The following is a 14,212-nucleotide window of genomic DNA, read 5'->3' as shown; positions in this document are numbered from 1 at the left end:
TTTATGTTTGAGGTTACGTTGCAAGAATGAGCTGAAATTATTGGATGGTAAAGTAATGTTGGCTAAATCCTTTGAGGATAATTTGGAGCATCTTGTTTGACATTCCTGTCACAGTGTCTGGTTCGGTCCTGTCATAGAAAAACCAAGCTTGGATACAAACTTTTTTTTTCCACCACAGAACACTTAATCTTGAAACAATCTACGCTTTCAGAAAGACTGTTCTGTGTGGATGAAAAAAAAAACCTGGAAAAAAGGAAGTACCTTTCTGAAATGAGTGTCAGATTATCCTTAATCCGATTTAATCCAATGCAGTGACAGTAGACAGCCCTCTTTGTAAAGATGCAGTTAATACAAGTTTGTTCTGAATGTAAACTTTATGAATATACATTACAAGATTTATTTTTAATAAAATACATTTTCCATTCGATTTGAAATGGATTTTTCTTGTTTGGTCCTATTATCAAAAGTGCAATTACTCAGGCCAGTAGTTCTCGTTAATTTTCTCTTGTGTTGGTTTTAAAAATAAAATTGGTTTCTCCCCGAGGCCCCATTCGGGTCCAGCCCCTCGCTGTGGGGCAGTGAGCCCAGAGAGCCACATCAGATTTCATGCAGCCTCCAGATATTAACAGCAGCGCTAGTCCTCCATCCCGCCATCAGGACTGAAGTAAGTCCACCAAACCAGACACTAGAATCTCTTGATTTTATAAATCTGATCTGGCCCGAGGTTCACGTCGTCACAGTGATGCTGTGTGACCTGACAGCTACTGTGCAGTAGAAACCATCTGTGAGGGAATATACGAGCTGATGTCCGTCGGTGAAGGTGACAGGAGGTGAGAGCGATGGCTTTCCGTCGTCTGTGGAGCAGAGTATAGTTCGATGTTTTCCGAAGAAACTTTGGAACAAAAAAAAAAGAAAACAACTCAGTCAGTCGTTGAGTTTATTTGGAGGTGGAAAAGAAGTGGGAACATTTTTGTTTTAGATGTTCTCTAAAGGTACTGTTCCAAGTCATATGAAGGAGGACTAGCAAGTTGTGCAACTGTGCCCTGAGCCATATTATGGTGAAGACTACTATAATAGTCTTCACCATAATATGTATGTACCTAAGTCTGTTTACCTGGTACAGGTGTGGGGGACTGCAGATGAAGAGACTCTTCCTGTATTGGTGGGTCTGTCTGTTCCTCTGGATCAGCTGATAGGATCTTTCCAATATAAAAGCCATGAGTACAATCAGATATACCATCTATGGCAACACTTTGAATTACAGGCCCTTCATGGTGCAGAAATAACCAAGTAATCCATCCATCCATTATGCAAGTTGCTTATCCCAGTCGGGGTCGTGGGATGCTGGAGCCTATCCCAGCAGTCATCAGGCGACAGGCGGGGAGACACCCTGGACAGGCCGCCAGTCCATCACAGGGCTGACACACACACACACACACACACACACACACGCGCACACACGCACATTCACACCTAGGGATAATTTAATATGGCCAATTCACCTGACCTACATTTCTTTGGACTGTGGGAGAAAACCGGAGCACCCAGAGGAAACCCACACAGACACAGGGAGAAATTGTAAACTCAACACAGAGGATGACCTGGGGCGGCCCCCAAGTTTGGACTACCCCAGGGTTCGAACCCACGACCTTCTTGCTGTGAGGCGACTGCACTAACCACTGTGCCACCATGCCGCTCCTCACAAAATCACATTGTACCAAGTATATTGAAACGATGAATAGTAATTGAATAAAAGGTGAATATTGAATGACCTGCTGGGTAACATAACCATAGTAAAGATGGCACCACCTAATATTCAAGATTCAAGAATATTCACCATATACTCAAGTTTAACATAACTACTATTCATCCCTGTGACACAAGGGATTCAAAATACTTATTTGGTACAATGTGATTTGCGAATTTATCCCATGCAGTGTTTGATGTAGGGTTTTTTTTGTGTGTGTGTGTGGCTTTTTCCCCCTTCTTTTTCTCCCCAATTGTACTTGGCCAATTACCTCACTCTTCCAAGCCGTCCTGGTTGATGCTCCACCCCCTCCATCCAACTGAGGAGAACTGCAGACTACTTGCCACATGCCTCCTCCGATACATGTGGGGTCACCAGCTGCTTCTTTTCACCTGACAGTGAGGAGTTTCACTAGGGGGACTTAGCACGTGGAAGGATCACGCTATTCCCCCCAGTTCCCCCTCCCCCCCAAATAGGTCCCCCGACCGACCAGAGGAGGTGCTAGTGCAGCGACCAGGACACATACCCACATCCGGCTTCCCACCCGCAGACACGGCCAATAGTGTCTGTAGGGACGCCCAACCAAGCGTGAGGTAACACAGGGAATCGAACCGGGGATGTAGGTTATTTTTAACAGCACATCATAATGACAAGCAAACTAGAGATATGGAAAAGTCCTTATTTTATTCCATATATTACTAAGTGATTACCACTCATCATATTTCAATTACATCTATTTTACTCATATATTACTTGGTTATTTCTGCATAATGGATTGCCTGGAATTTAAAGTGTTAGCCAATTTGTACTAGATTTGTTTCATGCTGTATTTTTTTTTTCAACACACGCACAAATGCACAAACACACACACGTACCTGTCTGACAGCAGTGAAGCTGGTCAACGTTCCTAAACTGCTGCTGTCGGTGATGACCATGGCTTGGGACAGTAAGCTGGATGAGGGGTATTGTGGCATTTCAGACTTGCTGTACACTGCGATAGGGTACAGATACACCTGTTATAACTCATCTTTTCTCAACTTGACCTGTTAAAATTTGTTATTATTTAATTGGTTCAGCCTTACTATGACATGGCAGCTGTGCCATGCTCGTCATGAATGGACTGGGTCCGAGGTGACTCGGGAGCTGCTGTGCTATTTGCTGCTGGGGGGAAGCGTGAAGCTGCTGCTGGAATGAGATTGGCTGAAGAGTGGTGAAGCTGCCGCCCACATTGTTTATAACAGGTACAGTCTGTGCCTGAGTGGATGCCAAACCTGTTGATCAGAGAGGGGGGAAAAAAAAGCAGGCCTCATTTCTCTCAGGATTTCATCCACAAACACAAGGGATGAGAGGGCAAATTTACATACCTGTCCTTGTGTGAAGTAGATAAGGTTACCTATGAGTTTTTGTACAGTGATAACACAACCGAATGATGACCACCACTAATATTGAAATGTTACGGGGCAAATTACACAGAATGGGGTGCTGAGACTCACAAATCTATACAGGCACCTATGTGGTACAATAAACAAGTCTTAATTGGATTCAAAACTGTCATTTGAAAACGATGGCATGAGGCAGGGATCAGTTATATATTGGATTTATTTGACAATGGTACTAAGCAGTTCCCAAGCTTTTCCCAAATTTCAGATGAGAACAATCTGCCACAGAATCAATTTTGGAGATATATTCAGATGCAAAGGGCTTTGTCCAATTGCTTGCCCCATAGGCAGTCCAACTGAACAGTTACTGGCTATATTATCTTGTAAGGAAATGGCTCCCACAATCTATCACATGCAGGAACAAGTATTGGACCCCCCTATATAAGACAAAGGATAAATGGCCAAGGGCTCTGGCCCTGGATATATCTCCAGCAGAGTGGAAACCTTGCTAAAAGACTGGGGGAATGATATGCAATAACTTTTGTTTATTTATATATATATATATATATACATACTCACCGGCCACTTTATTAGGCACACCCGTCCAACTGCTCGTTAACGCAAATTTCTAATCAGCCAATCACATGGCAGCAACTCAATGCATTTAGGCATGTAGACATGGTCAAGACGATCTGCTGCAGTTCAAACCGAGCATCAGAATGGGGAAGAAAGGTGATTTAAGTGACTTTGAACGTGGCATGGTTGTTGGTGCCAGACGGGCTGGTCTGAGTATTTCAGAAACTGCTGATCTACTGGGATTTTCACGCACAACCATCTCTAGGGTTTACAGAGAATGGTCCCAAAAAGAGAAAATATCCAGTGAGCGGCAGTTCTGTGGGCGAAAATGCCTTGTTGATGCCAGAGGTCAGAGGAGAATGGCCGGACTGGTTCGAGCTGATAGAAAGGCAACAGTAACTCAAATAACCACTCATTACAACCGAGGTATGCAGAAGAGCATCTCTGAACGCACAACATGTCGAACCTTGAGGCAGATGGGCTACAGCAGCAGAAGACCACACCGGGTGCCACTCCTGTCAGCTAAGAACAGGAAACTGAGGCTACAATTCGCACAGGCTCACCAAAATTGGACAATAGAAGATTGGAAAAACGTTGCCTGGTCTGATGAGTCTCGATTTCTGCTGCGACATTCGGATGGTAGGGTCAGAATTTGGCGTCAACAACATGAAAGCATGGATCCATCCTGCCTTGTATCAACGGTTCAGGCTGCTGGTGGTGGTGTAATGGTGTGGGGGATATTTTCTTGGCACACTTTGGGCCCCTTAGTACCAATTGAGCATCGTGTCAACGCCACAGCCTACCTGAGTATTGTTGCTGACCATGTCAATCCCTTTATGACCACAGTGTTCCCATCTTCTGATGGCCACTTCCAGCAGGATAACGCGCCATGTCATAAAGCTCGAATCATCTCAGACTGGTTTCTTGAACATGACAATGAGTTCACTGTACTCAAATGGCCTCCACAGTCACCAGATCTCAATCTAATAGAGCACCTTTGGGATGTGGTGGACCGGGAGATTCGCATCGTGGATGTGCAGCCGACAAATCTGCAGCAACTGCATGATGCTATCATGTCAATATGGACCAAACTCTCTGAGGAATGTTTCCAGTACCTTGTTGAATCTATGCCATGAAGGACTAAGCCAGTTCTGAAGGCAAAAGGGGGTCCAACCCGGTACTAGCATGGTGTACCTAATAAAGTGGCCAGTGAGTGTATGTATGTGTATATATATATATATATATATATATATATATATATATATATATATATATATATATATATATATATATATATATATATATAAAATCGCTGGATTATTTTGCTCCTTATTTGTTGAGCGCTTTTCCTACCACTGAGTATTTCTTTTAACAAAGTTATATATAAATGTGTGTGTGTGTGTGTGTGTGTGTGTGTGGGTGGGTGGGTGGGTGGGTGTAGAATTGCATCCATTTTATGCTTTTGTGAAGAACTTTGTAACTATGTTTAAAAAAATTTTTTTCACTTTCTTACTATTTTTTGCTTGGTAAACTACAACACAGAGATTCGCTTAGTGCAGCCTGTGGCCAGTTGATTTTTAACACCAGGGTTTTTTTTCTCCTTTGCATCTATGCTGTCATCTTTGATTAAGTGTTTACATTTTTGTTTTTTGCCCTACATGGTTTACTTGAAAATTCTCGAAAACAGTAGATCAAGGTTACCTATGAGAAGAGAGGACTCTCCCAGACTCATGACGCTTGGTAGGGAGGCCATGATGAGGCCATGGGGGGGCGCCGGTGAGGCGGACAGACTGTGCAGTGACGTCAGAGTGCTTACAGGAGGGAGAGGGCCACCAGCTGTTACCTGGGAACAGAGAGGAACAGGTGTAGCAGGTGTAATGGATGAGCGATGGCAGCCGTACAAACTGCAACAGAGCGGTCGTATGCACTTCCAACCTGCCTTAGGCCAGGTGCTGGGTAAATTTCAAGTGAAGAACAGAGGAAAAAGAAGTATTTGCATTCTGGATTGTCGCTCCCGAATATTCTTTATTGACCACATGTGTCGTTTCAACCCAACAGGGTCTTCTTTGGGCCAAGAAGAACTATGGGTACTTATTTTTCCTCTATTCTTCAGCCATACATACCGCTAATTTATGATAACTAGAGGCCGTGAGAGATGCTCTCACAGGTTTGGGATTATGTGTCTCCAGGAGTGTGTGGCTTGGCTCCAGCTGGACAGGGCTGGCTACTAAGCGTCCGCCCAAACCTCTGTCCACACCATTCCCCCTGGCTGATCCTATGTTGTCACATGAGATGTGTTGGTTGTACTTCATACCTGCAACAACAAAAGAAGTATTGAATGATGTGACTATGACGTGCTGCCCCATCACCGTATATATCTTTATTTTGATCTATACATTGAAGAGTAAACTCATTGAAACACATCTCTGATTGATACAGCGAAGTCTGTTTGATTTTTACCGTGCCCGGGACTTGGTGGGAGGGTTTGGTTGGAGGAGCTGGCAGAATGGGGGGTAAAAGGTGTATCGAGGGCAAGTTTGTGGCGAAAGGCCTCTTCTTTACGGCGGTTGGCGAACCAGTTGTAGACCCGGACCTCTGTGACCAAGTTAGAGCCGAGGCCAGCCAGCTGGGAGGGAGACACACCCCGCTGGAGACACTCTGCCCTGGAGGAAGAGGTGCGGGGAGAAATGTGATTTTATGATGAAGTGTTATTGATGAAGAGGCGTTGTAAAACCAAGAGTATCTAACCACCGAGGCATTCTTGTGTGTGAAGAATAATACTTAAGAAAAGAGAAATTCGGCACGTCAGCTGACTGAAAGTTGAAGAAAGAATTTTCAGTTTTCAGTCACGCAGGTGCATATAAAAGGTCACAACAGAGTTGGCTGACATTATGTTTTATAAATAATTCTTTAAGTGTTTGGTAAATCTTAATTAGATGCCAATGCTAAAATTGGCAGGTAATTTTCATTCTCTGTGAGTTGTGTTGTCCCATGAGGCACAGCCTATCTATTTCTCACCTTGATATGCTAAAAGAAACATTAACAAATATAATTTGCTTAAGATCTGATCGGGATCGTCCAAATGAAGCTATAAGATACTTGATCATATCTATCATATCACACCTGTTGCACTCCTCCACTAGGCCCTCTCTCTCCTCTTTGCTCGGGTTCTTCTGTCGTTCGTATGCATGGAAGAGGATCTGTTGGGAGGCTGGTCCCCATTTGAATCTGTTCCTGCGCCCTTTCTTGACCTCCTCTCCTGGTTCATCGACAGATGCAAGGCCATGTCTGGCATTGGTAAACTCTGGAGGGAACAGTCAGTGAATGTTATATGTTGGTGAATGATATAGATTCATTGGCTATTTTATCCCTTTCTTGGGGCACTAATCCGAAATGTCATTGATATGGTAGCAGTCTCTGAACTATTGGCTGTGATGGAGTTTGCCTTAGGAACTTCACATTAGATTCATGAATATTTGAAAAGAGATATGATCCAGTACCACTTTACAATAAGGCATATTTTATAAGGGGTTTCTAAGTGGCTGAAAATGTGCAGTGCATATTTACAAGTCATTTTCATGCAGTAGTGACAGCAACTACACTTACAGTGTGTTACGTTTTGGGTTAGAATTAGGTAGTGGTTAAGTTTAGGGTTAAGTTAAATTTAAGGTTAAAGTAAGGTAGTAGTTAAGTTTAGTGTTAAATTAAGTTTAGGGTTAAGGTTAGGTCATGGTTAAAGTTCAGGTTAAAACTCAGTAGTTGTTGAGATTAGGATTAAAGTTAAATCACAGTTAAATTTGGAGTTGAGATTAAATAGTGGTTAAATCTGGAGTCAAAGTTAGATAGTGGTTAAATTTAGGGTTAAGGTTAGGTAGTGGTTAAATTTAGGGTTAAGGTTAGGTAGTGGTTAAATTTAGGGTTAAAACTCGGTAGTTGTTGATATTAGGATTAAAGTTAAATCATGGTTAAATTTTGGGCTAAGGTTAGGTAATGGTTAAATTTAGGGTTAAGGTAAGATCATGGTTGCAATTCGGGTTAAAGCTCGGTATTTGTTAGGGTTAGGATTAAAGTTAGGTCATGGTTAAATTTAGAGTTGAGGTTAAATGGTGGTTAGATTTGTGGTGAAGATTAGGTAGTGGTTAAATTTAGGTTTTAAGATTAAGGTTAAAGATCAGTAGTTGTTAAGATTAGGATTAAAATTAGGTCATGTTAAATTTAAGATCAAGTTAAATTTAGGGTTAAGGTTAGGTAGTGGTTAAATTTAGGTTTAAAGTTAGGTAGTGGTTATGTGTAGGTTTAAATTTAGGTAGTGGTTAAATTTAGAGTTAAACATCAGTAGTTAAAATTAGGATTAACATTAGGTCATGCTAAATTTAGGGTCAAGTTAAATTTAAGGTTAACGTTAGGTAGTGGCTAAATTTAGGGTTAAACATCGGTAGTTAAAATTAGGATTAACGTTAGGTTGTGGGAGTGCAGGAATGAGGAGACGACGAGATCGAGTCGAGTCAATTCCGTTTACCTGCCACACAAAACGACACCGATACAGCACAATCTCTCGTGGCAACCAGCTAACGACTAGGCTGCTGCAACCATGGCTCCGCCCCGGAAACTCTCAGCAGTGCCTACGTCAGCACTCTGAACGTCTGCCTTAAAGGAGCAGCAGCCCTCAATTGTGTATCACCACAAGGTCATGTTAAATTTAGGGTCAAGTTAAGTTTAGGGTTAAGGTTAGGTAGTGGTAAAGTTTAGAGTTAAAGGTTTCGAGATTTCAAGCGAGATTTCGAACATCAGTATAGCAGGGAACACCTATTTTCTATGTAAAGAGGTAGTGGAGTAATGGCACCCTGGGCCGAGAATGAAGTCACACTCTGAGCTGTAATCCGAGTTTCTCTCTTTGTTTTGAAAATCGGTCCGGCCGCTCGTGCATGTTAGTGCATCACGCGTGCATGTTAGTGCATGTGAGGTAGCTCGCGTTAGCAGGATATTTAGCAAGCTAATAATTGTGTTACATGTATTTAGGTCACTTGGCAGATCGAAGAAATAGCTCCTTACCAAACTGAATACGTTACTACTGTTAAAAAAAATAGCTGTTTATTGTAAAAATCAATATTCCAACCGAACCGAACGAAACAGTAGCCAAGAAGGCGAAGGGAGGGGGTGGTTTGTTTTGGTTTGTTCTGAGATGCTGGTGCTGCTGAATATCATAAAGCACCTTTAAGGCTAGGTAGTGGTTAGTAAGGCTGCCATACAACAGTTCGACTATCTTCTAATCACATGATTTCTGACAGAATATCTATGGAGACTCCATGCGTTGGCTTCCAATCTGGCAACCCAAAAAAAGCCGTTATTAATGTATTATAACATCTTATTCCTGATTTATAACATAGTATTACTAACCATTAATAAAGTAATTATCAACCTTATTTCCTGTGCCTTATTGTAAAGGGCTACAAATATTGATTATGCTTTTTTAGATATCACGATTGTGGCAGGGTTAGCAGCTCCAAAGTTAACAGTTTTGTGTGTGTGTGTGTGTGTGTGTGTGTGTGTGTGTGTGTGTGTGTGTGTGTGTGTGTGTGTGTGTGTGTGTGTGTGATTTCCCCCCCTTTTTCTCCCTAATTGTATCCGGCCAATTACCCAACTCTTCCGAGCCGTCCCGGTCACTACTCCACCCCCTCTGCCAATTGTAGTTGTAGACTACCACATGCCTACTCCCATACATGTGGAGTCGCCAGCCACTTCTTTTCACCTGACGGTGAGGAGTTTCGCCAGGGGGATGTAGCACGTGGGAGGATCACGCTATCCCCCCCAGTTCCCCCTCCCACCCGAACAGGCGCCCCGACCGACCAGAGGTGGCGCTAGTGCAGCGACCAGGACACACACCCACATCCGGCTTCCCACCCACAGACACACGGCCAACTGTGTCTGTAGGTACACCCGACCAAGCCGGAGCTAAACCAGTCTAATCCAATCTAAAGTAATCCAAAACTAACAGAGTACTCACGCTGGCTTATCTCGCACTGCTTCTTGACATACCAGCAGTACAGAGCGGTTCGCTTCTGGTTCTTCATAGGTGTGCCTTTGTTGAGATGCTGGGACAGATGTGACTGGTTTAGGCCGGTGGATTCAACCACCTCTCTCTGGGGGAGGTTGTGCTGCTGCATGTAGCTCTTCACTACCTTTGCAACGCGCCATGGGTCCTCCCTGCAGGCACACAGATTCACAAAATTCACATTTCGCAAAGATTTCTGCACATAAAGCAAAAAAAGGGGGGGAACCGTCCTTGAAATGACTCCTTAAAACATATTTTTTCCAGGTTTGCCTTTATGTCATATTGGAGTTATGCTTGCCATTCAGAGGCTTTTGCTGTTTTACAGTCATTCTTTCATCTGATAACTTCAAATCCATTATCCAGTTAACGATTATAGCTATTTCTTATGTCAGTGGTTTGCTGTTAAGTATTTTGTCAGTTATGTTTCATAAAATTGTTAAACAAATAGTTTATTTTCACTGCCATGGGATTATTGAGTGGGCAAGCATATTAAGTTCGAATCAAATGTGTTTGCGAGCATCTACACATAAAACTTGCAAAGACAAACACTCTTGCTACCTGGAAGGCTGCACGGAGACAGAGAGTCTTATTGACAGAGAGAGATAAGGGAGAGCACATTGTGGGGCAAAGTCCAGCCGTCTCACATCACTGGGGAATAAGCTCCTACCCAGTTAAAGTAGGCACTTTGTCATTCTGAGGCCAGGAATAACGCTAAAATTCAAATCTGAAAGCATACAATTCTCTACATCCACCACATTAAAATCCACCACACAATTATTCTTTATATAGGTTCTTAGAGGCTCGAAGAGCATATGGTCATTTCAACATCAATATTTGACTTTCTCTGATATGACGTAGCAACAAGCACAGACAGCACAGTCGATAGAAAAACTCTTATAACAGAGGAAAAATACGCACCAGACTTTTTTTTTTACAAACCTGGCCGCGTCTACCCAGCCTCATCCAGTAATCTTAACCTCTTAACCTGCACGTTGCCCATTTATTAAGAAATGGTCAGAGAATAAGGATGGGGTGGGTGGGTAATTAGTAACTAGCAAAGGAGGAACCCTCCTTTAAATTACCCCTCAGAGGCCAGGGTAGATCAGAGCGTGAGAGAGAGAGTGTGGGGGGGGGGATTGAGGAGAGGTGAAACAAACCCAGAAAAGTCTTCCAAAGCTATTCATCAGGGGGGAAAACGGTGTTTTCCACGCTGGTGCAGAGTTGGGATGGATAAAACTGGAAGCAACAAACAGGAAGGAGACTGAGAGAAATTCAAGGCAGATTTGAATATCTGGGCCAGACCTTTCCTGTGTTTTTCGACTACTTCCTTTTTTAAGACAAGTTGATGTGACAGAAGGGCAACTAGCGTGAGATTGAGGCGGGTACGGATGACCAGAAGGAGCCTCCAGAGGAGACTTGTCATCCGGGATATACTCACTGCAGCAGCTGGTCCACTTCAGCCTTCAGTCTCGCCGACTCCTCAGGTGGAAGTTTCTCCAGCTCCCTGAATATGGGTGGTGGATCCATTTCTCCCTCCTCTGAGCTCTCTCCGTCCCCTCTCTCTCCTTTCTCCGCCCCGGCGGTGACTCTTTCTTTCTCCAGTTCGCCCAGGGCTTGGACCAGGACGTCCCGAGACAGACCAGAGCTCAGAAGAGCCCAGAGAAGCTGCTCCTGAAGGGCGGACAGACGGCCGGGTCTGTTCCCGGCTCCCCCGCTGCTTTCCTCTGTCTCCATTACTCCGCCGCTTGGGCAAACACACTGCGCTCACACGCACTACCCCACTATATCTGCGGCCATACATACGCTCAGCATGTCGGGCCTCGTGTGTGTGTCTAGTCCTCCTTCGGATCAAAAGCAGACATGGTACAGTTTCATTTTCCCCTGTTTGACTTCCCTCTCTGAGTTGCCTGGTTTTTAGCTCTCCACCTGCTGTTTTGCTTTCAAAGGTCAATTTTTTTTTCACCTTCCTCCCTTTCACCTCCCCCTTATAGTCACCCTGTGAACTTTGTCCCTGCTCCCTCAGTCCCTAACTGAACAAAGTGCAGTCAAAAACAATAAAAACCGAAACGATGTTACAGTCACACGCAGAGCCGCATAGGCAACAAGATGGAAGAAGACAGAAAGAAAAGCTCTGCATGTGTGATATACTGTATATATGCTATGTTACGTTTAATCAACTTTTGGAACACCGAGAACAGCTCCACTAGTCGTGCAGATTTAAATATGAATATTATAGGAATTGTTTTGTTTTTTTATTTTATCTTTATTAAGCAAATGGGACAAAATGTTCTCACGTAGGTTGAAGTTTGACCGCATACAGCAGTGGGTTAAAAGTGAGCAGAGACGCGAGTTAATAATACCACCAGAGGGCGGTATTGTATAACCTCACGACAAGGTTTCTGACCCAAACGAGAGCAACTCGTGTTGAGCACGTCTTGATGTATCACAGTGCTACAAATACTGGATATTACCTTCCTTTTTGCGTGTAAAGTGAATTTATAAACCCAATATGTTTTTTATTGCTTAGGAACACGTGTCAGCAATGTTGTGACCTTTTTTCATCTCCCCTTCCCCACCTGTTGATATGCTCTCCCTTTGTCACAGCCGCCTCTTCAATAAAGACTTGATTTCTTCCCTTACCTGGTTGTCCCGTCTGCTTTTTGCTTCTTTCCAGATACGTGACACCCTTACCGTTTCTTTCGCTGTCTCCTACCCAGGTCCATAGAGGTCCCCGGGGTTCACGGCGTCCCCCATCCTCCTATCTCCGCCAACACCACTTCAATTAATTTACTGATTTGGACCCAGGGTTTGTTGCCAGGGTTCAATCGAGAACACGAATAAAACCCACCGTTAAAAAAGCCAGAATTAATTGAAATTGCTACATTTAAAGACTTTAAAGACTTTTTTCATTATTGAATCAAAGGTGATTGATGTGCCTTTGTTTACATGATGAAAGCCGATTTATTCTCAGTCACCCCTGCAAGTGGCGCACAACTGTTTAGTGGTGGGGTATTTTCGCAGTATGTGCGTGCGCGCGCGTGTGTTTATTTTTTTTTCATTCATTTGCAAATTCAGAACTTTTCCCGACGTCTTTCTTTGTGTTCCCTCCTCTCGTCTTTCACAGAGAAACTTGATAGGGGTGACAAGTTGTAAGAAAACTGGAAAGGATGGAGGGGGTGGAAGAAAACTTTTGAGATTTAAAACAATCCTTCTTTACTCTCTCTCTCTGTCCCTCTCTCTCTCTCTCTCTCTCTCTCTCTCTCTCTCTCTCTCCACCCACTCCATTGCGTGCTCTCCTTCGCTTTGGATCACCTTTTACCATGCAGGTTCAGCCTATCACCACCTTTTTGTGTGGGGCTCTTGTTACTCCACCCTACCCCTGGGAAGATGGCATTGTACTGTATTTGGAAAGGAAACAGAGCTCCCTCTATCTCCCTGAGACATACCACTGACCTGTAATTAAGTCTCATTGTACCATTCAGAGTACAATCCTCGGTAAAAGGGACAGGGGGCAGTGTGTGGATTTAAAACTGTGTAGATACTGTCGTGACTAATGCACAACTGCACAAGCTGGGTTTATCAAAAAGGACCACATGTAGCGCACATAAGTGCTTGCATTTTTTTGCGCTCTAAAGAATTCAAAGCAATGTTGATTAGTACCGCGATAGAATCGAGCTTGTCCCTCTCTCATTAGCGAGACATTGCTGGCAGCCCCTTTTTCTGTGCTCCTGCTTCCTCTCTCTCTCTCTCTCTCTCTCTCTCTCTCTCTCTCTCTCTCTCTCTCTCTCTCTCTCTCTCTCTCTCTCTCTCTCTCTCTCTCTCTCTCTCTCTCTCTCTCTCTCTCTCTCTCTCTCTCTCTCTCTCTCTCTCTCTCTCTCTCTCTCTCTCTCTCTCTCTCTCTCTGCTCCCCCCATTACCCGCCATTCAACCCCATTGATCATGCATGCAGAAATTTAACACACCCCTTAATTCCTGTCCAAATAGCCCCTGTCCCACTTTCCAAGCTTCGTCTGTTTCGTCTGCAGAGAGGAGCGCAGGCCTATGGAGAGGCGGGACACTGTGGGCGCCTACATCACACCACCACACGGCGTGTCCAACAACAAACAGGCAGCCGTGCTCACAAATCCTGAGACTGAACACACTCTCTGCTCATGTTAATGCTCCGAGTCGTCAAGTAATTGATAAGAAAGCGAACTTAAACGACGCAGCGGTGCACACGAGGATTTTTCTTTTTTTTTTTATGGGACGCTATGCAAAGTCACTCTGTCTGCTAACCTCCCGCCACCACCCTAGCCCCACTCCACTCCACCACACCCCACCCAAACCACCATGGGTACAGGGTAGCTACACCAGCACTCATTTTACACACACCTTTGAGCCAAAAAAAAAGCTACCATTGTCTCTGTTTGAACTGCTCAAGCTGAATATTGATAGGCCTTACATTGGTTACCAGGTCAC

The 14,212-nt window shown here is 43.9% G+C and overlaps 1 protein-coding gene across 3 annotated transcripts; it reads right to left on the bottom strand.

Annotated features, from left to right (window-relative positions):
• Positions 1-10: 10 nt before the first annotated feature.
• On the bottom strand, positions 11-12,381 carry hnf1a (HNF1 homeobox a). 3 transcript variants are annotated; one of them, XM_056296311.1, is made up of 10 exons: positions 11,193-12,381; positions 9,707-9,906; positions 6,826-7,006; positions 6,163-6,365; positions 5,826-6,016; positions 5,404-5,545; positions 2,830-3,018; positions 2,623-2,738; positions 1,115-1,199; positions 11-892 (listed from the first exon to the last, which is right to left on the bottom strand). In XM_056296311.1, the coding sequence occupies exons 1-10, from the start codon at positions 11,486-11,488 to the stop codon at positions 762-764; spliced, it is 1,734 nt and encodes a 577-aa protein (XP_056152286.1). In that variant the 5' UTR covers positions 11,489-12,381; the 3' UTR covers positions 11-761. The 3 variants fall into 3 exon arrangements, with proteins under 3 accessions (XP_056152286.1, XP_056152294.1, XP_056152300.1); XM_056296319.1 differs by having other exon boundaries at positions 13-892; positions 5,868-6,016; XM_056296325.1 differs by lacking the exon at positions 11,193-12,381 and adding an exon at positions 10,673-10,744 and having other exon boundaries at positions 13-892.
• Between the last annotated feature and the right edge of the window lie 1,831 nt (positions 12,382-14,212).

Source organism: Lampris incognitus, chromosome 1 (genome assembly GCF_029633865.1).
Source record: "Lampris incognitus isolate fLamInc1 chromosome 1, fLamInc1.hap2, whole genome shotgun sequence".
Taxonomy (NCBI): domain Eukaryota; kingdom Metazoa; phylum Chordata; class Actinopteri; order Lampriformes; family Lampridae; genus Lampris; species Lampris incognitus.
The sequence above is the reverse complement of the archived record's forward strand: the minus strand, read 5'-3'. Positions and strand labels throughout refer to the sequence as shown.

Coding starts and splice junctions, on each gene's coding strand:
- hnf1a (XM_056296311.1), bottom strand. CDS start 11,488: ATGGAGACAGAGGAAAGCAGCGGGGGAGCCGGGAACAGACCCGGCCGT. Junction 9,907..11,192: donor GAAGTGGACCAGCTGCTGCA/GTGAGTATATCC, acceptor GTGTGCCTGCAG/GGAGGACCCATGGCGCGTTG. Junction 6,366..6,825: donor CTAGTGGAGGAGTGCAACAG/GTGTGATATGAT, acceptor CTCTTCCTCCAG/GGCAGAGTGTCTCCAGCGGG.